General features: G+C 44.8%; 2 protein-coding genes across 2 annotated transcripts; both read right to left on the reverse strand.

The window, feature by feature from the left end:
• Positions 1-1,686: 1,686 nt before the first annotated feature.
• LOC133833082 (uncharacterized) lies at positions 1,687-3,489 on the reverse strand. Its single transcript, XM_062263340.1, has 3 exons — positions 2,784-3,489; positions 2,555-2,705; positions 1,687-2,416 (listed from the first exon to the last, which is right to left on the reverse strand). The coding sequence occupies exons 1-3, from the start codon at positions 3,487-3,489 to the stop codon at positions 1,687-1,689; spliced, it is 1,587 nt and encodes a 528-aa protein (XP_062119324.1).
• Positions 3,490-20,235: 16,746 nt separating this feature from the next.
• LOC133833084 (uncharacterized) lies at positions 20,236-22,461 on the reverse strand. Its single transcript, XM_062263341.1, has one exon. It carries the CDS (start codon positions 22,459-22,461, stop codon positions 20,236-20,238), a length of 2,226 nt encoding a protein of 741 aa, XP_062119325.1.
• Positions 22,462-22,767: the final 306 nt, after the last annotated feature.

Genomic DNA, 22,767 nt, shown 5'->3' on the forward strand with positions numbered 1-22,767 from the left:
AATATATTTTTTAAAAGTGAGATTTTGAAATGAAAATCTGAATTTAGTGACTAAAAACATGTTTCTGAAAATGTGATTGGTTCAATGTCTGTAAACTATTTTTGAGTTTTAAAAAGCTGTGAATCTGTGATTAGCATTAAATTTGAAAATATAATAGGAACTGAATATGTGATTTGTTCAAGTGAATCTGAATATTATTTTAATTTTATATATTCTATATACATAGGTTGTATGATATTAAATTTTGATTTATCAATAGATTTAATTAAGTAAAATTTAATAATAGTGCATTGATTATATTCATAAAATTGCTTCAGTATATAGGTGCTTTATTGCTTCAATATATATATATTTATGGAATATATATATGGAATACTTGTCAATGGTTACTGCCCATAGAAGGGTACTAACAATTATGATGATGTGGCAACACAGTGACTTGGTATAGCAAGTCACTAACAGGTAAATATTTTTTTTCTATATTAATTTCGAATTTAGTTATTTTTTTTTTGGTAAATCAGAGAAAGAATTTTATTATGCACAGAAACAACTACAAACACCAATTAATTACAAATATAACTGTCCCACCCAAGCTAAATCCTCCTTACTTATCTTTTCTTTTTTTAGACAAAAAAACTTGATACAAACATCAGATTTAATTTTCCTCACAACAGTGCTAACCATTGGCACCCAATGGTTCCAAAGTGCTTCATTTCTAACTTTCCATATGTGGTAAACACTAGCCACTAAAGCACAACAGTACACTTTCCTTCGACAAGTAGTCTGACCATTTCTTCTAATCCAGTTCAAGAGTCCATCTATCTCATATATATTGGATCCAAGATTTAACCATCTCAGAATGTGACACAGACAATGCTTACTAAACTCACATTCAAAAAATAAATGCTTATGAGACTCTTCCATCTGACCACAGATAACACAACAAGTGTCCTGCACAAAACCAAACCTGAAAAGTCTATCTCTAGTTGGCAACCTTTTTTTTAACACCAACCATGTCACAAATTTATGTTTAGGAATCCCAAGTCTGTCCCAGATGAATGAAAATTTCCATCTTGTATCTGTTTTGTCCTTCAGCAGCTTATACATTTGAGCAATGCTATAGATTGGCCAACTATTTGTACTGTGAAGAAAAATTTCCTTTAACTCATTCTTTATTTTGACCACTCTTTTCCAGTACCAACTGCTATTTAGAGGAGCCATGTAATCCCACCTGTCTGCCTCTTTAATGTACAGCGAATGAACCCACTTCACCCAAAGATTATCTTCCTTCTTTGCTATAGTCCAAACATACTTCCCAATAGCACAGATGTTCCACATGCCAATATCTGTAAAACCAAGACCTCCTTTTTGTTTAGTCTTCCCAATCTCAGTCCATGAAACTCGACCCGGCCCTTCCATATACTCTGTACCTTTCCATAGAAAAGCTCTACAAATTTGGTTGATTCTTGTAATCACCACTCAGGGCAGAATAATCAATTGGGACCAGTAAATGTTGATAGAATGGAGGACATAATTAATAAGAATACATCTCCCTGCAAAGGACAGATTCCTCGAACTCCAGCTCCTAATCCTTTTAACCATTCTCTCAACCAAACATTCACAATTAGCTTGAGATATCCTAGTATTGCTAATGGTCATTCCTAAATATTTAAAAGGAAGATTGCTTCAAAAAAACCCCGTCATATCAGTAATTCTATTCCAGTCCCCTTCTTGCAACCCAACACCAAAAATGGCTGACTTCGTTTTGTTAGCTTGCAAACCAGAACTATCAGTAAACAACTGGAAACCTCTAAGTAAAACATAAATAGCTTTAAAAATTCCTTTACTAAACAGAAGAAACTCATCCGCAAAACAAAGATGATTGAGTTTCAGATATTCACACCTTGGATGATATTTGAAATCCTTATTTTGCCCAACTGAAACCATTATCCTTGACAGATACTCCATGCCAATAACAAACAACAAAGGAGACAAAGGATCCCATTGCCTTAAACCTCTCCGAGATTTCAAACAGCCTATTTGAGCCCCATTAATCATGAAGGAAAATCTGGGAGTAGTAACAAAAACCATCACCAACTTGATAAACTGTGAAGGAAAATTAAGAGCCATCATCATTTCTTGCAAAAAATTCCAATCCAAGGTGTCATAAGCTTTCTGAAGATCAATTTTAATCATACAAGACAAGCTAGTACTTTTCCTTCCATAACCCCTCACCAAATCTTGGCATATCATGATATTATGGGCTATGTTTCTGCCTTGACCAAACCCACTCTGATTTTCAGAGATAATTGAAGGTAATATCTCTCTAAGTCTTGAACAGATAAGTTTGGTAGCAATTTTATAAACCACATTACAGCAGGCAATTGGTCTATAATCACTGAACTTCTTTGGGCATCTAGATTTAGGAATAAGTGTTAAGTTAGTTGTATTGAGTTCCTTAAGAAGCTTACCCGAATGAAGAAAAGAAAGCACAACTTTAACAACATCCTGGCCTGTTATATCCTAAGTGTGCTTAAAAAAGGCACTACTGTACCCATCAGGCCCTGGTGCGTTCTCATTAGGAATGGAAAAGAGAGCAGTTTTTACTTCATCCTTGGTGTAAGCCTGCAGTAAAAACGCTGCCTGTTGCGCAGTAACTAACTTCCCTGACTGCACCACCTTATCTAAAACTGATTTCCTCCCAGCTGAAACAGAACCCAACAAATCAGCATAATAATCTTGGAAAGTCTGAGTCACGCTTTATTGAGTATCAAACCACTTGCCCTTCATATCCCATATAGAATGGAGAGAATTCTGAATCCTCCTACTTCTGATACAACTATGAAGAACTTTCGTATTTTCATCTCCATGTTTTAACCATTCCATTTTCGCCTTCTGTTTCAAAAACTGAATCATATTCTGATGAGCTTGTTGGTACTCAATTCTACAACTGATTTCCTTATTCATCAATTGAGTATTTCCAGGAGCTTCTTTAATTCTTTCCTGAATCTCCATCATCTTGTGATATTTCTCAGCATCCTGAACAAACACATCTCCCTTTCCTTCTTTATTAATCTTAGCTAAAACTCCCCTAAGGCTTTTTAACTTGCTAATTAAACAGTACATAGGAGTCCCTGTAACATCCTCATTCCAACTCATTGACACCTTCTCAAAAAAATCTGTATAACTACTCCAGAAATTGAAATATCTGAATGGTTTTTGGGTCTCCAACTCTGAAGAGAAAGTCACCAAACATGGGCTATGATCAAAATCCCCTTCTGGAAACAAATTAGCCTCAACATTAGGAAACTTCTCCAGCCATTGTTCATTTGCCATTACTTTGTCAAGCTTTGCATAGACTCGGGCTCGACCTTCTTGCTTGTTATTCCAAGTAAAGAAATTCCCTGAAAACTTCACATCTACCAAACCGCACTGCTCCACACAACTTTGAAATGGAATCATTTCAGATCTGTTGACGCCGTTTTTCATCAACTTAAAATGTAGAGCACGTAAACAATAAAAACTATGGCAAAGACAAGTAATATAGTATAACATTGAGGGTTTTTTACGTGGTTCAGCAGTTAACTCTGCCTAGTCCATGCGTCTTTTTTATTAGGACTTTGGAGTTTTCTGGAAATCCTTCAGGGATGAATTATCCAGAAATTCTCTCAAGATCACAAAAATTCAGTCCCCTTCAAGTGTTCATGACCTCTCTATTTATAGAGGTTTTTCAGAGTTCGTTCCCACATATTTCGGGAAGATACTCCTCTTTATTAATGGGAATAATGACATTAAATTCTGTAACTCCTATATACAAGGAAACGTCCTTGAAGACCAGAAGACATATAACAGACTAGTTAATATCCTTTTAATGTAAATATCTTTTGAATGCATGGACTGCGTCTCATCAGATGACTCACTAAGCCGTTCGAGGTCAGCAATCAGCATCATGTCAGTCCAGGTCTCCAAGTAAATTACGAGCTGTATAACTTTCCCCAAGACCAGCTTGGAGTGAGTAAATACCACCGAGGCTGTTATATTTCGAGCTCATACCCGTGCCAAGCTCGGGCTACTCAATTCGAAGACACCTGACAACGAATGTACTCCGATGTTGTGTCTTCTGAGCTTAGAAAGAACTCCGAGGTTACATATCTTCGAGGTTGCCACCTTGCTTCGAGGTTTGGCACCTAGACCACGAACATGCACTTTAGGTATTACGAGCTCACACCTGACGAATCCAGCTTTCGAGGTCACAACCTCAGGTCTCGAAATCTGGGTGTAACATTTTGCCCCCTCAAAAGTATTAGTTCGAATCCTATGAGAAAGAAAATTTTGAACTACTTTCTTCGGGAACCGTTCCGTCACACATACTCGAGTATGGACACACGTCAGTTGTGTATTGCTCACTCAATGTACTTGAGTACCTTGGAAACCTGCCCACGTCTATCCGCCTGCCATCCTTTTAGGTACTATCACCTCACGGGTTCCTAGCCACTTGATCTGATACGGCATCTGGCCAATGGCCCAGATCAATCCAACCCTTTGTATTTCCCACGGGGTTATAAATAAGCCCCCAGTCGTCTTCTTCCTCTTTTCTTTTCACGTCCATCAGAGAGAAAAAAGGAAAGAAAAGAAAACCAGAAAACTCATTGCCCACTTCTTGCATGTTCTCCAAACCACGAAGACAAATCCACGTTGGAATTTTTGACTCAGTGAGATCGCACTTGCAACCGCTCATACAATCGTCAATTTCTCTATTTCCGCCGATCACACTGTGTAAGTATCTTTTCATGGCTTCTTTATGTTATGTATATATACACACATATTTTTTTTTTATGCATGCTTATACTTCTGTTACACCGTTGGCATTAGGATTTACTCCCATCCCATTTGTCCACTCACTAGTTTAATGCACTAGGATTAGGGTGCTTCAACTGGTGGACATTAGGTTCAAACCTAGTTTCTGCGAAAAAGGGGTCCAAAAATGGTTCCCTTTTTGGGCTTTAAAATTTTAGAAACTGTATCTTGCACACAAAGATATCAGGTACAAAATTAGGGTTTGCCTTTAAGGAATGCATGATTCCCAAAAATATCACCTTTTCAATAACCGCCACCTTTATTTCCTAATATTTCGGGATTTCCCATGGCAAATCCACCTTCCTATCCTTTGGTGGAACACACACTCTGGGTCTGGTCTCGTCTCCTTTGGATCGAGCTTGCCTTGTAGCCTCGATCATTCGAGCTTAGGTGTTATTTATCTCTGTACTTCTTGCTTGCTTGGCCCTCACCCTTTTACTTTCTTGTTAGATGCCGCAGAATTCGGGAATATGGTGGGGGTCAAAGTTCGCAATTCCCTATTCGCCAGTAACTCCGAGCCTGGAATCTCCTTTCACTCGGAATCAATGTTTACTTTGGGAACACAAACTGAGGCATGAGCAAGAAGACACCTGAGATCACTTCCGACGTTAGATAGACGAGGTCGAAGAAGGGAAAAGGAAAAGACTAAGGGTCGCCTTGCATCCAGATCCGGACAACGAGCCTAGGCCGATTCCACTCGACCCTTTGCTTAAAGTGACGATTGATTTTAGGCCAGGTGATCTTCAGTTTTCACTGATGGGGGAACCGTCTACCTTGCAGCCGAGGAGGGAATTTTTCGAGGCCGGGCATTATTGAAGCTCAGTTACGTCACTAGGCCAGATAACCGACATCCTGGCCTTTCATGGTATAGGACTATTAGGCTTGCTAAGGTGTCGAGCCCTGACCTCCCACGAGCGAAGCTATCGCGCTCCAGGAGATGGAAATCCTGACAGCAAGCTGAGATACGTAGCTTGGAGCCAGGAGCACATGAAGGCAAGGGCGGTACTGCCCTTGAAGTCTTTTTTCAAGGACTTCACCGATTTTGTTGGGCTGGGCCCTTTCCATCTCAACACCAACTCTTACAGGGTTCAATTTGCCCTGAGGTCGCTATACCAAGAGCTAAAGTGGGAAGGGCCATCGCCAAAGGAGATCCTGTATCTCTTTTGTTTGAAAAGAAATCCCTCCCGAGCTCGGGGAAGGGATGGCTTCTACTATCTTTCGAGCTATCTGAAGGAAAAGAAGGTGTTTGAGGATCTTCCCAATCACCCCCCTGACTTCAAGAAGGCCTTCCTCTGGACAGATGGCCTAGCCCCATCTCGATACTACTCGTTCAGAAGGATTCGTAAGTATCTCAACTTCCTTCTTTTTGTGCTTGAACTTTGCTTTAGGCTCGTGCCTAGCTAAAATGTGCTTATCTTTCCAGCCAACTACCATTGCCCTACTCCCACTGATGAGATGAAGGAGCACAGAGAGACTCTGCTCCAACTCCCTTACGGCAGGAGATCCCTTTCATACCTCCTGCATGAAGATAAGCTTTGGGCTTGTGGGCTCTTAAGAGAGGATCAGTCTACATCGGACTGGTCCAATAAAAAATACGACCGGTGGGAGCTCGTGCCTCTGCCAATGGGCAACCTCCCCCCAAGGAGAGAGGCGAGGCCTCCGCCTCCAATTCGTCAAAGGAGTCCACAATCGGGGAACGAGGCCAACGACGAGGCCTCAAGCTCGGGCTCGGATGAGCAAGGTACAGTCATCCTAAGCTCGAATATGTGGTCCCCCTCCCTGCTAAAGCATAAACCCGATAGGTTAGTATTGTGTGAGGATGATAGGACCCATTTTTATGTATGGTCTTGGGTAGATGAACAGGTTCATAGGTTCGATAGCTAGCTCGGGAAATATGACACCATGTATAGCCTGACGAGGTATGGAACAGAATATCCATCCAATACGGGACCAACGACTATAGGGACCTTTCAAGGTTGACGTCCACCTATAAGGAAGGTACTCCCCCCGCCTCTTCTAAAGATGGGGGAATTTCATGGTCGCCGAGCTCAAGCTTGGGGGAGAGTTCTAGTTAGGTTTCTCTCCACTTGTCTTTTTATCCCATGTATGTTTGCATTATGCTGAGTTACTTTATTTTTTGATAACTCATATTGTGGTGTAACTATGTAGGCGGGACGGACTCCGATCTCGACAACATCCTTGAGAGTGGCGGAGCCAAGAGGAGTAAGTATCCCAAGGGGTCACGAAAGACCGACCGGCCTTCCAAGGTCCTTAAGAGGACTGAGAAAACCCCACCTCCCCCGGCTCCAGTAGTTCCGAGCTCATCTCTAAGTCCATCTGCCTAGGTCGGGACTTCCTCGTCGAGCCTACCCTCGGCTCCTTTTGCATCCCAAGTTAATCCCCCAGCTGGCCTGCCTCCGAAGAAACCCTCATCCTCGAAGACACCACTGCTCTTGATCTCTACTCATGTTGACGAGTATGTGATCGACAATGCTGCTGGATCCCACTGGGCAACACTAGGCTCGGACATCCTGTCTCGGGTGAGCCAAAGCTTCGGGAGCTTTGACGCTCCCCACTAGAAGTTTCTGAACAATGCTAAAGACTGTAACACTCTTTACGAGAAGAGAGTTGAGCTCCATGTTGCGGTAATCTTTTTTTCCCCACCAGTTAGTTGCATTTTTTATACTTAGTCCATATACTAATTTTGTGTGTTTTTTGTATGTCAGGCTCTTGCTGTCGATGCTCAGCTTAATTATAGGCTGAACAACAAAGTCCACTCGAGCATGACTCTTGCTCAGGAGGTGAAGGATCTTCAGCTCAAACTGAGTGATGAGCTCAAGGCAACATAGGCAAAGGTTGAGGCAGGAGCTGCAGAGCTTAAGGCCAATATATCCGAGCTTGAGAAGCAGAACGCCAGGCTCATAGAGCTTGAGAAGGAGAATTTTCGGCTAAAGGGGGTCAATGCCAAGCTCGAAGAAGATAAGGCCGCCACTTTTGAGATCATTGAGGGTGAAAAGGCTCGTCTTCTTGAAGAGTTTAAGGAGAAAAATGATCGGGCGGTCGACCTGGACATGTACAGAATCTGGGCCAACAATGTCGACCTCGATACCAGCTTCTTAGGCCATCTTGAAGCGAAACTCGTGGCCAAATGGCAGGCTCGGCTTAATGAGGAGGAGGCTACTTAGGATGACGCAGAGGGAGCTGGGGAGGATGCTGATGCTGAGAAGGCCAAGGAGGATGCTGAGAAGGCCAAGGAGATTGCTCCTTCTCTTTAAATGATACCTCGGGGCTGCGTCCCTTTATTTTTTGTAATTGTTTTCTTTTAATTTATGCCCATAGGGCTGGTACAATTTTTCTTTCTTTTTGACTTCCTTTTAATATATATGCTTTACATTTCTCGGGTTGAAATATTTTGCACATTTTATATTAAAGAGTCACATATGCCTGTTTAATCACACAAACATAGTTTGGATTTAAGCTCAAGGTTCAATGCATTCATGCACAGTTTGCTCGAATTATCCGCTTCCAATCTTGTTATTTATCAAGGTCGGATATTACTTTAACCATGCATCTGAAAGTACTTGTATGGTGTGTAATGCAAACGATTTAGTTATATCTTACTTTTTAGTTACTTTTTCTCGTCCTTGGTTAGTTCTCCGAGGTTATGAGTTCGGAACTATTGTTTTGCAAGATACTCCAGCCCCGATCTCGGCTTAACACGAAGTGGGTTATGCTCCAACTTACTGCCAATTAGTTTTAGTTGGTTTGTTCCAAACCTATTAAGGTCGTGTTAGGTTTGTGTTGATGGTGAGAACTCGTCAACGATTAAAGGTTAGAAAACTAAAACTTCTATACTCAGGTTAGCTTTGAATCAAATAGAAAAGAACTTGAATTCATAGGAAAACCAGAGCTCTCAGAAATCATATATCTCTTAAATGGTTCTCTTACAATAAGTTTTTCCAACCCTTCAACCTGAGGGGTTGAAGCCTATTTATAGGTGGGCTCTATTGGCCTCTGATACAAACAAGTCCCAGAAGACAGGGACGTACGCGGGTACTCTGATAGTGTAGTGGCTCAGGGCGTAGTGGTGTCTACCCTGACAATGCCAGAATCGTGGGCTAGGACATAGTACTGTCGGCTCTGGCGTATGGTCGGGGGTGTTCAAGTGGTGCCATTACTCTTCATACAGGTTCGTACTGCCACCACTCCTCAGATACAGATGACAGGGTCGTGCCTCTGTTCTCTTCACAACCGTACATCCCTTGTCAGTACACGTGTCCTGTACCCGGCCGTCCTCATCAATTCCTACTTAATGCCTTAAGTTCGTTTGGCACACCCATTAAGTGTCTCCAAGTGTTCTTCGTGCCTATGTCAAGGAGGCTTCGACCTTTACGTGTCATGAGAAACCAAGACATTTGGAGTCGAGGCTGAAAACATGGGCAATGCAACGGGGCCACACCCTCGCTTGGCGAGGGTGTCTCGCATGGTGGAGTTGGCCCTCTTCTCTCAGGCATAGGCGAGGCTCGTGATGCATATGGGGCAACGAGGCCACATCCTCGCTTAGCGAGGGTGTCTCGCACAGCGAGGCTGCCCCTCTTCCCTTGAGTGTAGACGAGGCTCGTGATGCGAATGGGGTGACGAGGCCACATCCTCGCTTAGTGAAGGTGTCTCCCACAGCGAGCCTGCCCCTCTTCCCCCCGAGTGTAGGCGCAGCGAGGCTCGGGATGCGGGCGTTACAACGAGGCTGCGAGGGTGTCTCGTGTAGCGACGCTAGCCTTCTTCTCCCGTGCGTAGGCGAGGCTCGTGATGCGGATGGCCAGCTGAGGACCCGCACATAGCCAAGGCTGAGCGGCGCGCCTGGGACTCCAATCGTGGACTCTCGCATAGTGAGGGTGGCATTCGGATGGGTAAGTGGCCAAGGGCCCTCGTGTAGCGAGGGTGGCTCTCTTAGCCCAATTCCTTCGACACCGTGTGACATCCTTGTCCCCTTGTGCATGCAATAAATAACATTTGGGATGCCTCATAGTATAGAGGTTCCCTTGTAAATGGGATTCACAAGGGAAGAATCCCCACATTTACAGTTTGTAATCCATATACTTATTTAATCTAGTTTGCATATTTGGTTACATCCAAACATTTTATCTTTTTTCCAGCTTGGTTATATCCAACCTTATCTCATTTCGCGCATTTGGTTATTTCCAAATACTTGTGTACTTTTGACAGTTTGGTTATATCCAGACTGTCTTAGCTTGCGTATTTGGTTACGTCCAAACACTTGTATGTTTTTATTTTATTTTTGTTTGATAGTTTGGTTATATCCAAACTATCTTAGCTCGCGCATTTGGTTATTTCCAAATACTTGTATGCGTTTCGTATATGCTATTTTATTTTTCAAGATGATGGTATATGTACCACTAATGCCCCCTTAATATCCTATGAGTGTGACCATAGGTTATTAATTAAGAGAGATTGCAAAAAATACAGCATATTAAACGAAATCAACCTTTATTTGACAAAATCCAAAAATCGAAAAATAGTACAGATAAACAAGCATGGTTATAGGCAACATCCTTCCTATACTATTGATAGTAAGGTCATAGGTGTTCGCCATTCCATGCTCGCGGTACTAGACTTCCATCCAATCTCGCCAACTTGTAAATGCCAGGTCGGATGGCTGACTCTATCTGGTAGGGTCCTTCCCAATTTGGCCCGAGCATGCCAGCTGCCGGATCCCGCGTCATCAAGAATACACGCCTTAGCACCAAATCTCCCATGCCGAATTTTCGATCCCGAACTCTTTTGTTGAAGTACCAGGTAGCTCGCTGTTGGTATGCAACATTTTTTAGTTGAGCTTCGTTTCTTCTTTCTTCGATCAGGTCAAGAGTTTCTTCAAGCTGAGAGTGGTTCGAGGCTTGATCGTAAGCGAGGGCTCGAATTGTGGGAATTTCGACCTCAACTGGCAACATAGCCTCGCAACCGTATGCCAAAGAGAACGGAGTATGTCCTATTGATGTACGGGCTGTAGTCCTATATCCCCATAGGACTCGGGGCAATTCTTCGGGCCATCTTCCTTTTGCTTCTTCCAACTTTTTCTTCAGCAAACTTTTTAGAGTCTTGTTCACAGCTTCGACCTGGCCATTTGCCTGAGGATGGGCCACTGATGAAAAACTCTTTATTATTCCTTTTTTTTCACAAAAGTTGGTAAACAGATCGCTGTCGAACTGGGTTCCGTTATCGGACACAATTTTCCTCGGCATCCCATATTGACATATGATATTTTTTACCACAAAGTCGAGGACTTTTTTGGAGGTTATAGTCACCAAAGGTTCAACTTCTGTCCATTTTGTGAAGTAATCTACGGCGACTACCGCGTACTTTACTCCGCCCTTGCCATTCGGAAGAGAGCCTATGAGGTCTATTCCCCATACCGCAAATGGCCATGGGGAGGTCATCATAGTCAGCTCGGATGGTGGAGCTCGAGGAATTATGGCGAATCGCTGGCACTTATCACACTTTTTTACGTAATTAAACGAGTCTGATTTGATGGTAGGCCAGAAGTAACCTTGGCGTATGATTTTCTTGGAAAGGCTATGCCCCCCAGTATGGTCTCCACAAAACCCTTCATGAATTTCTTCTATGATTTTCTTAGCTTCGGTTGGAGTCACACACCGAAGTAATGGCATGGAATATCCTCTTCTATACAGCCTTCCATCTATAATGGTATAACGAGGGATTTGATACATCAACTTTCGAGCCTTGGTCCATTCTTTCGGAAGGATGCCGGTCTCGAGATATTCAACTATCGGAGTCATCTAGGTAGGCTCGGAGTCGATCATACACACGTCCTCATGCTTTGGCTCGTCAATACTAGGTGCCGAGAGATGCTCAATTGGTACGACATTCAGTTCGTCATTCTCGGTAGAGGTAGCGAGCCAGGCTAAGGCATCCGCATTCAAGTTTTGTTCTCGGGGGACCTGTTCTATCGCATAGAACTTGAAGTGTTCCAATGCTGATTTTGCCTTTTCCAAGTATGCTGCCATTCTTGTAGCACGAGCCTGGTATTCTCCCAAAATTTGGTTAACCACTAGCTAGGAGTCAGTGTAGCAATGTATTGCTTTAGCTTTGAGCTCTTTGGCTATGCAAAGTCCCGCCAGTAAAGCCTCGTACTCGGCCTCGTTATTTGACGCGTCGAAGTCAAATCTCAAGGTAGAGTGAAATCTGCTTCCTGCTGGAGTGATCAAAATTACTCCTGCCCCTGATCCATTTTCATTAGATGATCCATCAACGTAAAGTTTCCACAGCTCGTGGGCCGGGGTTATAACTTCATTGTTGGTCATGCCAGTACATTCCACTATGAAGCCCGCTAAGGCTTGCGCCCTAATGGTCATCCTTGGATGATAGGTGATCTTGAATTGCCCGAGTTCAACTGCCCATTTAAGAAGTCGACCTGAAGCTTTCGGCTTAGACAAGACTTGTCTTAGTGGTTGATCAGTTAGTACATGGATGGGGTGCGCTTGAAAGTAGGGTCGAAGTTTTCGAGATGAGTGAATTAAGCTGAGAGCTAGCTTCTCCATCAAGGGATATCTCTGCCCCCAGTAACCTTTTACTGATGTAATACACGGGCCTTTGCACCTTTTCTTCTTTTCGTACGAGTACTGCACTTATGGCGTGCTCGGTTGTAGCAAGATATAAGTACAGAACTTCTCCCGTAATAGGTTTTGACAGTATAGGGGGCTCTGCGAGGTGTTTCTTGAGTTCCTGAAAAGCCAACTTGCATTCCTCTATCCATTCAAACTTCTTACCTCCCATCAACAAGTTGAAAAATGGAAAACAACGGTCTGCAGATTTTGATATAAACCTACTTAGTGCCGCCATCCTGCCTGTCAAACTCTGGACGTCTTTGTGTTTTCGAGGTGAAGGCATATCGATCAAGGCCTGGATCTTATCCAAATTAGTCTCTATTCCTCGAGCATTTACAATGAAACCCAAGAATTTTCCTGAAGATACTCCGAAAGAGCACTTCTGAGGGTTAAGTTTCATGTTATATTTTCGGAGCACGGCGAAGCATTCTTTGAGTTCATCAACATGGTTATTGTTAAGTTGAGATTTGACTAACATATCATCAACATAAACTTCCATGTTGTTCCCTATTTGCTCGGAGAACATCATGTTCACGAGCCGCTGGTATGTGGTCCCAGCATTTTTGAGCTCGAATGGCATGACGTTATAACAATACAACCCTTTATCTGTTATGAAGCTCGTATGTTCCTGGTCAAGAGCATGCATGGAAATCTGGTTATATCCAGAATAGGCATCCATAAATGACATTAGTCCATGTCATGCCGTGGCGTCCACGAGCTGGTCAATCCGTGGTAAAGGAAAGCAATCCTTAGGATAGACCTTGTTGAGGTCCGAGTAGTCAATGCAGGTTTGCCACGTCCCATTAGGCTTTGGGACCAGTACCGGATTGGCTACCCAATCGGGGTAAAAGGTATCCCTAATGAATCGGTTTGCCTTTAACCTGTTGACTTCCTCTTTCAGGGCCTTTTTCCTATCGTCATCCAGTTGTCTTAGCTTTTGCTGCTTCGGCGGGAAGCTTTTATCGATATTTAGCGCGTGGCTCACTATATTTGGACTTATTCCCACCATGTCCGAATGTGACCACGCGAAGACATCCTGGTTTTTCTTCAAAAAGCAAATTAATTGCTATTTAGTTTCTTTCTGGAGGTTTTTCCCGACCTTTACTGTTTTCGGGGGGGTCTAATTCTTCGAGCCTGACTTCTTCGAGCTCTTCCAATGGTTCGAGATCAGTTTTTTCCTCCACTCTTGGGTTGATTTCTTCATCTATTTCCAAGATTGTCCCGTCTTTATTCTGGATAATGACAAGCGTTTGTGCGCTTGCCTGCTTCTTTCCCCTTATTGAAATGCTATAGCATTCCCTCCCGGCTAACTGCTCTCCCTTCAACGTCCCGATGCCACTAGAAGTCGGGAACTTGACGGCCAAATGCCTTACAGACGAGACTGCCCCCAGCCCTACTAGGGCGGGTCTCCCGAGCAGCACGTTGTAGGCCGATGGTAAGTCCACTACTACAAACTCCATTATCTTGCTTGTTGAGACTGGATAGTTTCCCAAGGTTACAAGGAGTTCAATGGACCCCATACAGGCAATCTCTTCTCCTGAAAAATCGTACAAGGTCGTTGCACAAGCTTTTAGGTCTCGAAGCACGAGTCCCATCTTTTCTAAGGTGGCCCTATAGAGAATGTTCACTGAGCTCCCATTATCAATGAGAACTCGGTGGAATCTCTTATTCACGAGCTGTAGAGTGATGACCAATGGGTCATTGTGGGGAAACTGAACATGGGACGCATCATCCTCAGTAAAGGTTATCGGCTGAGATTCAACCTTTTGGCACTTTGGAGCTCTAGGTTCGGGTTCATAGGGGGACCCGTCCCCAGTTTTTAGCTCGTTCACATATCGCTTTTGGGCATTCTTGCTCGCCCCTGTGAGATGAGGCCTACTCGAGATGGTTATCACATCTTCTCCATCAATCAGAGGGGGTCTATCCTCTTCTCTAGCTCGGGAATTATTGTTTTGAGCAGGCTGTGGCACAACTGCCCTCTGGCTAGTAGAAGTCTGATTATTATTATGGTTTCTGACATATTGTCATAAATATCCTCTCGAGATCAGTCCTTCGATCTCGTCCTTCAACTGCCTGCATTCGTCAGTAGTGTGCCCAGTGTCTCTATGAAATCGACAGTACTTGCTGGAGTCCCTTTTGGACTTCTGATTTCTCATGGGGTCTGGACGTCTGAAAGTGACCTGGTTTTCATTAGCCAGGTATATATTCTCCCGAGACTCGTTGAGCTCAGTGTACACTTTGTACACGGAGAAATACCTTTCCCTTTTCTTCTTCTTTCCCCCTTCTGCCTCGGGGTTACTCCCTTCATTCTTCTTCCTTTTGGAAGGGTTTTCTGCAGGGGGTTTTGAGGATGATGGGTCTTCCAAGGCCGAGGCAGAGTTTACGTTTATCGTTGTAGTTACGGGCTGAGAGGTCATATTCAGTGTTGACCTCGCCTCTTCTACATTGACAAACTTCTGAGCTCGTCTATTAAACTCGGTCAAGGACCTCACAGGCTTTCTCTGCATATCATCCCAGAGGGGACTTCCCGGCATTATCCTAGCTTGGACGGCCATTAGATGACCACTGTCGTCCACATCCCAAGCTCGGGCAACCTCCAGGTTAAACCTCGTAAGGTAGCTTTTCAACATTTCGCCTAGCTGTTGCCGAACGTTGGTCAGGGTTGACGCTTTGGGTCTTACACCGATCATGGCTCTTAAATGTTTCTTGAAATCCTTCGATAGCTGGTCCCAAGAAGTGATTGAATTTCTCTTATATTTCTCGAACCAAATTTTTGCTGGTCCTGTAAGTGATGCTGGAAATAACATGCATCTAAGCTCATAACCCACATTACTTGCTCTCATTATGGTGTTAAATGTACTCAAATGACTGTACGGGTCGGATTTCCCTTCAAAAGGAGGGACATGAGGAATCTGAAACCCTTGAGGAAATGGAGTGTTGGAAATATGGGGAGCGAATGGTTCGAGCTCCTCGTCAGAATCCTCATCCCGACTTCGACCTCGCTCATTCTGCAAGAGCCTAAATGCCCTTTCCAGCTGATCAATTCTTTCTTGCACCGGGTCTGCGAGGGGTCTCGCCTAAAATTGGCTATCATTGATCACAATTCAGGCTTGTGTCTTCGTAAGGGATCTTTGCGCCCATTTAGGCGATCTCTCAGGTCTGGGTTCGATGGATTACCATTACCCCGATTTTGCTTCAGATGTTCCCGCAGGTCGGAGCGGTTCCTATGGTTTCCAGTATTTCTTCGGCCTTGATCATACATGCTAACTGACCTGGTGTCTCCTGAGTCATCACTGGCGAGGCTTGTGGCATGGTTATTTAGAGATAAATTTCTTTTATGCTGCCTCGTCTCTGCAGTGCGACACCGAGACATTTGGCTTCTCGTAGGCTGGGCGTCTCTCTGTTCCCTAACTGTGTCTTACACCCGCGATGTGGGCAATATTGCTGGGTGGTGCACCTCCTTACGCATGTGTAGTAGTTGTAGTGGTCTTGTTCGGGTCTGGTCATGCCCCTAGGGATGGAAACTTTCCCATTAGATCAGAGGGGTTGACATGATCCGGACCGAGTGCAGAGGTCATAGCGTAGAACAGGGCACCGAAGCAGATGCAAAAAGGTCAAGATTGTGGGGCGGGTATCTTTCCAGTGCACTCATACCGTGTAGTGTGGTGGGGGGAGCTTGGGCTTCCGTGCATCCTGCCAGAGGCACTCATTGTGCAGGATATGGGTGCGACTGCGGGAAAAGTTCCTCCCGGCCTTGGATTGCCAAACCAGTTGGTGTATATTGGAGAGGAATCCAAAGCATGGCAGCAGGTGGTTCTGCTGTGATAGTCAGGGCAGATTAGACGGCTGGAGGCGCTCCTCTTATGCGGGTAAGAGGATAGGGTTTGCAGTGCACCTCCGTTGGTCGGCCAGATCAGCATAGTCAGGGCAGATTAGACTGCGAAATGGCTGGCCGTAGCTCCCCGTGAGCTTAGTCAAGTCAGATTAGAATGCGGTACAAAATCCAGTGAAGCGTGCACGCAGAAGCGGTAGGATCTTGTATATATGCTGTGTGTAGTGGCCTTGTTGCCATGAACTGTTGAGATTCAGTCTGGTTCCAATGTGCAGGGTGCGAACCTTGCTATTTTTTTATCATCGCTTTTTGTTTATTGAAGCGAAGGCATGTGTTTTGAGATGTAAGTCATGCGTTGTATGTGGTGGCAACTTCATGCATTAGATGATTGTTTATTTATAGCCATTGTGGTAGGTGATTTTTTAGTACACGTGATTAACGTTACAAAGTTAGGTGAGGATGTAATTGAGGAACCCCCTTGAGTAAAAAGTGAATTACCACGTGTCGGACTTGGTGTAATGTGGTTGAAAATAATGTCAAGGAATTGAATACATAAGAAAAATTTAAAAGCATGTGAAAAAATGGAAAGTTGTTGTATTACTTTTGAATTGCACAGTACAGCTATTAGCAATAGTATTGCTTTAAAGACATTGGATTCCAAGTACGGGGTACGATTTTCCCACTACGTACATTCTTTAGAGTGTAAGACCCTCTGCCTAATACTTTGATGATTTGGAAAGGCCCTTCCCAGTTAGGCTCTAGCTTCTTTTTGTTGCCAGTGACCTTACGCAGAACCCAATCTCCTTCTTGAAATGTGCGTAAGTGGACCCTTTTGTTGTAGTAGCGTTCTGCTGCCTTCTGATAATTTTCCAGTCTCATTTGGGCCATTGTACGTGTTTCTTCTAGAAGGTCTAGGTTGTGCAGTAATTGAATGGTGTTCGTTGTTGGGTCAGATGCAATCTCTGTCCGAAGTGTAGGCAGACCGACTTCTGTTGGGATGATAGCTTCTGTTCCATAAACCATGGCGTAGGGAGACTCCCCCGTGGAGGATCTTTTTGTTGTTCTATAAGCCCATAACACTTTCGGTAATTCTTCTACCCATGCTCCTTTTTTGTCTTCCAAATTTTTCTTAATGTTGGCAAAGATGACTTTGTTGGAAGCCTCTGCTTGACCATTGCCCTGTGGGTAAGTAACAGAGGCGAAGCTTAGCTTGATCTTGTACGTGTCGCATAGTTCTTGTACCTTTGCATTTTGGAACGGAGTGCCGTTGTCAACGACTATCTCCCAGGGTATTCCAAATTGACATATAATATGCTTCCAGATGAATGACATAGTGTCTGTTTTGCTGACCGTGACGTACGCCTCTGCCACAACCCATTTTGTGAAATAGTTAGTGGCTACAAGAGCATACCGTCGTCCTCCAGCAGCCTTAGGTAGTTCATCTACCACATCCATACCCCATTTTGCAAATGGCCAAGGTGCAACGATGGAGTGTAAGGTTTGAGCAGGTTGATGGATGGTGGGTGCAAATCGTTGGCATTTGTCGCATTTTTTGGCATAATCCCGCGCTTCTGTCATCATGTATGCCCAGTAGTACCCTGCTGTAAGTGCCTTGTGTGCCAAGCTCCGTCCCCCTGTGTGATTTCCACATGTCCCCTCATGTATTTCTTCTAACAATTTTTTAGCTTCTGATGGGCGCAAACATCGTAGGTATGGTCCATTGAAGGATTTTCGGTACAACGTTCCATGGATCATGGAATAGCGTTGTGCCCGAAGTCGCAGAAGTTTTGCATCTTTTGGATTAGGTGGGAGCTCGGAGGTGGTCAAGTATTTGATGATCGGATCTATCCAGCATTCAGGTTCTGACGAGGTGGAATAGACTTCCATATTTTTGCTTGATCGGCTTATGGATATGGAGGACTGGCGTGTGCATCCTCCTGCAGAAGCTAATTTGGCAAGAGCGTCGGCCTTCTGATTTTGCTCCCTGGGTACTAGTATGAGTTCAAACTGGCGAAAATGCGATCGCAAGTCAGTTACCTTCTGTAGAAGGCTAACCAGATGGGGTGCTTTGGTGTCGAAATTTCTAGCCACTTGTTTTATCATAAGCTGCGAATCACCTCTGACGTTCAGACGTTGGATTCCCATTTTTCGTGCGAGTTCTAAACCATAGATTAGTGCCTCATATTCTGCTTCATTATTCGTTGCAGATTGCTCTAAACGGATAGCTTCTTCAATTTTGAGTCCTGAGGGAGCTTCTAATACGACGCCAATACCAGATCCTTGGGAATTGGATGCTCCGTTAGTGTACATTGTCCACAGCCATTGATCTTCTGATTCTAGTAATTATGGCAGGGCGTCAGGAGTGAATGACTGAATTTCAACCAGGAAGTCAGCGAGTACCTGCCCCTTTTTAGCTTTTCGCGGAAAAAACTGAATATCGTATGTCCCAAGCTCAATGGCCCATTTAGATAATCTTCCAGAAAGGTCGGGCTTACTCAGTACCTGCTTTAATGGATAGTCCGTATATACGATGATCGTGTGGCTTTCGAAGTATTGTCGTAACTTCTTTTTGGCCGTGAGGAGTGCGAGTGCCAATTTTTCCATCATACTGTATCGGGTTTCAGCATCTAACAACATCTTGCTGCAGTAGAACACTGGCCTCTGACGATTGGCTTCTTCTCGAAAAAGAACGGAACTTACAGCGAATCGCGAGACAGACAAATATAAGGATAAATCTTCATTAGCAATAGGAGAGCTCAATATAGGAGGTGAGCTCAAATAAGTCTTCAACTCGTCCAATGCTTTTTGATGTTCTGGTCCCCAGGTGGTGTTCGTAGACTTCTTTATGCACTGTAAGAAGGGTTGGCAGCGGTCCGACATTCGTGATATGAATCGACTTAATGCTACTATTTTGCCGGTCAGAGCCTGTATGTCTCGGATGGTTCGGGGTTCCTTAATTTCTGAGAGGGACGCAATCTGAGTTGGGCTCGCCTCGATGCCCCTCTGACTGACGATGTATCCCAAGAACTGTCCGGAGGATACCCCAAAGACACATTTCGTGGGGTTTAATTTCATTTTATAGGCATCAAGGATGTCGAAACATTCCGTCAAGTCGTCTATATGTGAAGAGCTTTGTTTGGACTTGATGACCATATCATCAATATAAACCTCCATATTTCTCCCGAGTAATGAGGAAAATAGCTTGTGCATCAACCTCTGATATGTCGCGCCTGCATTCTTTAGACCGAAGGGCATAACTTTGTAGCAGTATAAGCCATCTTCTGTTACGAATGCTGTATGAATCCTATCCTCTGATTTCATGGGGATCTGATTGTAGCCTGAGTAGGCGTCGAGGAAGCTCATCCTTTCATATCTTGCAGTGGCGTCTATCATCTGATCGATCTTTGGTAGAGGGTAGCTATCTTTGGGACAGGCTTTGTTTAGATTTGTGTAGTCTATGCATACTCTCTTTTTCCCATTCTTCTTTGGGACCACGACGGGGTTGGCAAGCCAACTGGGGTATAAACATTCTTCGATTGCCCCCGTGCTCAGGAGCCATTGGACTTCCTCTTGTATGACTTGATTCACCTCTGGAGCGAATCTCCTCTGCTTCTGTTTAACAGGTGGGAAGTAGTTGGAGATATTCAAGCTGTGGCTCATGACAGAAGGGTCTATTCCGGGTATGTCGTGTGGTGTCCAGGCAAAAGTTCTCATTCTGGTTTGGAGAAATCGTACGAGGGTCTGCCTCTCATCTTCAGAGAGCTTGGTACTTACCAGGACTGTTTTTGTAGGGTCAGCGTCGTCCAGACCCACTTGTTCTAAGGTATCTAGTGTAACTTGGGGTTTTTCTTGGTCTTCTTCTAGATTGATTCCTTTTAGGCACGCTGGTAGGTACTGCTGTAATTGCTATTTGTCAGGAGAGTCTTCATGGGAGGCAGAGCTATTTATTTCTTTTAAGGTAAGGAAGCACTTTTTGGCCTGCTTCTGGCAGCCTTTGATGTCGACAGTGTATCGGCCGTTGAGTGATTGACACCGCATCACCTGATGTAGAGTGGATACTACCCCGTGCATCCGGTGGATCCAACCTCTCCCCATGATGGCGTTATAGCTCGTGGTGGAGTCTATAATGAGGAAGTCTACTGGAAGGGCGCGTTCTGCAGCTACCACAGTTAATCGAACGACGCCCTTCGGATAGACTCTGTGGCTATTGAATCCCAGAATGGGCATGGTGGAGGGTCGGATCTGATCCTCCTCTAGTCCCATTTTCTGGAAGGCTTCCCAGAAGAGGATGTCGACCCCACTACCCCCATCGATCAGAACTCTGCCCAGCTGGCAGTGGTCAACTTGTAAGGAAATGACGAGTGGATCATCATGAGGCAGGTGGACGCCCTTCAGGTCTTCGTCAGTGAAGGTGACAGCAGAGGCTGTGTAGCTTCTTTCTTCTGAAGTGACGAGATTGACTACGTGGCCTAATGATTTATACCGCTTCACTCGTTCTTCCATCCTCTTATGGATTTTAGTCGCGTGCTCTTGATTATCGGTGGGTTCTACGATTCTGTGGATCATAGGGACTTGTTTAAGAGGCTCCGGGGTACTGTCAGAGGCAGTGTGTACGGGGTCTGACGTCGGCGGAGCGGGGGCCGAAGCTGTGTTCTGCCGCGAGGCGCCTGGTTCGCCTGTCTCCTTGATGTATTGGGTAAGCCGCCCACTCCTCATGAGGGCTTGGATCTGATTGTTCAGATTGTGGCATTCAGCGATCGTATGACCGTGATCTTTGTGGAAGAGACAGTATCTGCTTTTATCCCTTCTGTCAGATGGAGTGTTAATTTTGTAGGGCTCTCGCCAGATAGGCCTATCTTTATTTTCTTCATAAATGACTTCTTGCGGGACGGTGTATTCGAAGGATGGGTACCGCGATGGCTGTCGATCCTGTCTTGGCCTTTTTCCTTCCTTCGTATGATCTTTTTGGTTTCGCTTCCTCTTGTCATCCCTGGCAGGTGGTGGAGGGTTATTCGCTGGGGGAGCAGAAATGAGTGCAGTCTTCTTTTGTGCGCGCTCTTGAAATTCTAGGACCCTGAAGACGCCCTCGGCTCGGGTCTGCACGTCTGCCATGTCGTATGGTGGTGTCATAGTGAGATTCTCATGCAAGAGTGACCCCACCTGCAATCTTTTGACGAAGAGATTTGCTGCGGTGAGTGGGTCAACGTCGTGGATTTGATGCACGAGGTCAATGAAACGCTGTAAGTATGCCTTTGGATGTTCATTCTCTCCTTGTTCAATTCGATAGAGATCGACCATTGTTCTGGGAGCCTCTCGGTTCGTGCTGTACTGCTGTAAGAAGGACCGTCGGAGATCATTAAAACTGTTGAGTGATCGGGCCTTTAATTGTCGGAACCATAACAGAGCCGGCCCGGAGAAAGTTGTTGAAAAGACTTTGCATTGTATGGCTTCGTTATTAGCTTCTAATGCCATCTTTTGTTGAAATTGAAATAGGTGGTTTAGCGGGTCTCCTTTTCCATTGAATGTAGGCAGGGAAGGGATAATGAAGTTCCGTGGCTTTGGCTCATTCATAATCCATTCCGAGAAAGGCGATTTTTCAGTGGTTCTTGATACAAGATCCAAATGGTCAGTGGCGTAGGCGGATCGCCCATCTGAGAACTTCTGCATCATTTCCCTCATCATGTCTTCTTTCCAGCTGTCCAAGAAACAGATCGAGGGAACGCGACCTTCAGAGGGAGAATCGTGTGCGACTTGAGGTACGGTGTGTTGAGGCCGGACGTCGGTTGTTGGCTGAGCGGGTCCAGCGGGTTCTGCTTCAGCCCGCCCTTGCGTGCCAGAGGTTGGGGCTTGTCGCCCGTCGGTCCCAGAGGATGGGGGGATGGCTTGTGATTGCCCGTTACCCGGGTTCGTGTTGTGAGGTGGGGGATTAACACGGTCGACTAGAACGTCAGATCTGTTAGAATCAAGATTCTCGTGGGCTTGGGTGTTGCGAGTTGCGCCAGCGGACCTGCGCAGCTCAACAATCTCTGCTTCAAGCCTAGCTTGGGCTTCGGTTAATGTCTTGATTGCCTCGTCGGACCACTGCTGGCTTGCCTCTAACAAACGACACATCCTTTCGACCTGGTCGCTCATGTCCGTCGGAGGGACGCTTTGTGCAACTGGGCCCGAAACTCCGTTGCCTTTGGGTGGCATAACTTCTGGGATTGCAGTGGATCTTGATTTCTTGGTTCGACGACGTGGCTAAGGCCGATACGTTTATCGATTTCCCACAGACGGCGCCAATTGTTGGGGCAAAAATTTTCCTTTCTATATATGGAGGTAAAGACCCGACAATGTTTGGCAACTTGCTTCTTCTCCAGTGATGAAATCTGCCTTTGACTCGTCGGGATTTCCTGCAAGAAAGACACTCCGATGCTTAAGTCAGTTTAAAGTTCGATC

This window comes from Humulus lupulus, chromosome 4, assembly GCF_963169125.1.
Source record: "Humulus lupulus chromosome 4, drHumLupu1.1, whole genome shotgun sequence".
NCBI lineage: Eukaryota > Viridiplantae > Streptophyta > Magnoliopsida > Rosales > Cannabaceae > Humulus > Humulus lupulus.

Coding starts and splice junctions, on each gene's coding strand:
- LOC133833084 (XM_062263341.1), bottom strand. CDS start 22,461: ATGAGCGACCAGGTCGAAAGGATGTGTCGTTTGTTAGAGGCAAGCCAG.
- LOC133833082 (XM_062263340.1), bottom strand. CDS start 3,489: ATGAAAAACGGCGTCAACAGATCTGAAATGATTCCATTTCAAAGTTGT. Junction 2,706..2,783: donor TTCTATATGGGATATGAAGG/GCAAGTGGTTTG, acceptor GTTCTGTTTCAG/CTGGGAGGAAATCAGTTTTA. Junction 2,417..2,554: donor AACGCACCAGGGCCTGATGG/GTACAGTAGTGC, acceptor TCCTAAATCTAG/ATGCCCAAAGAAGTTCAGTG.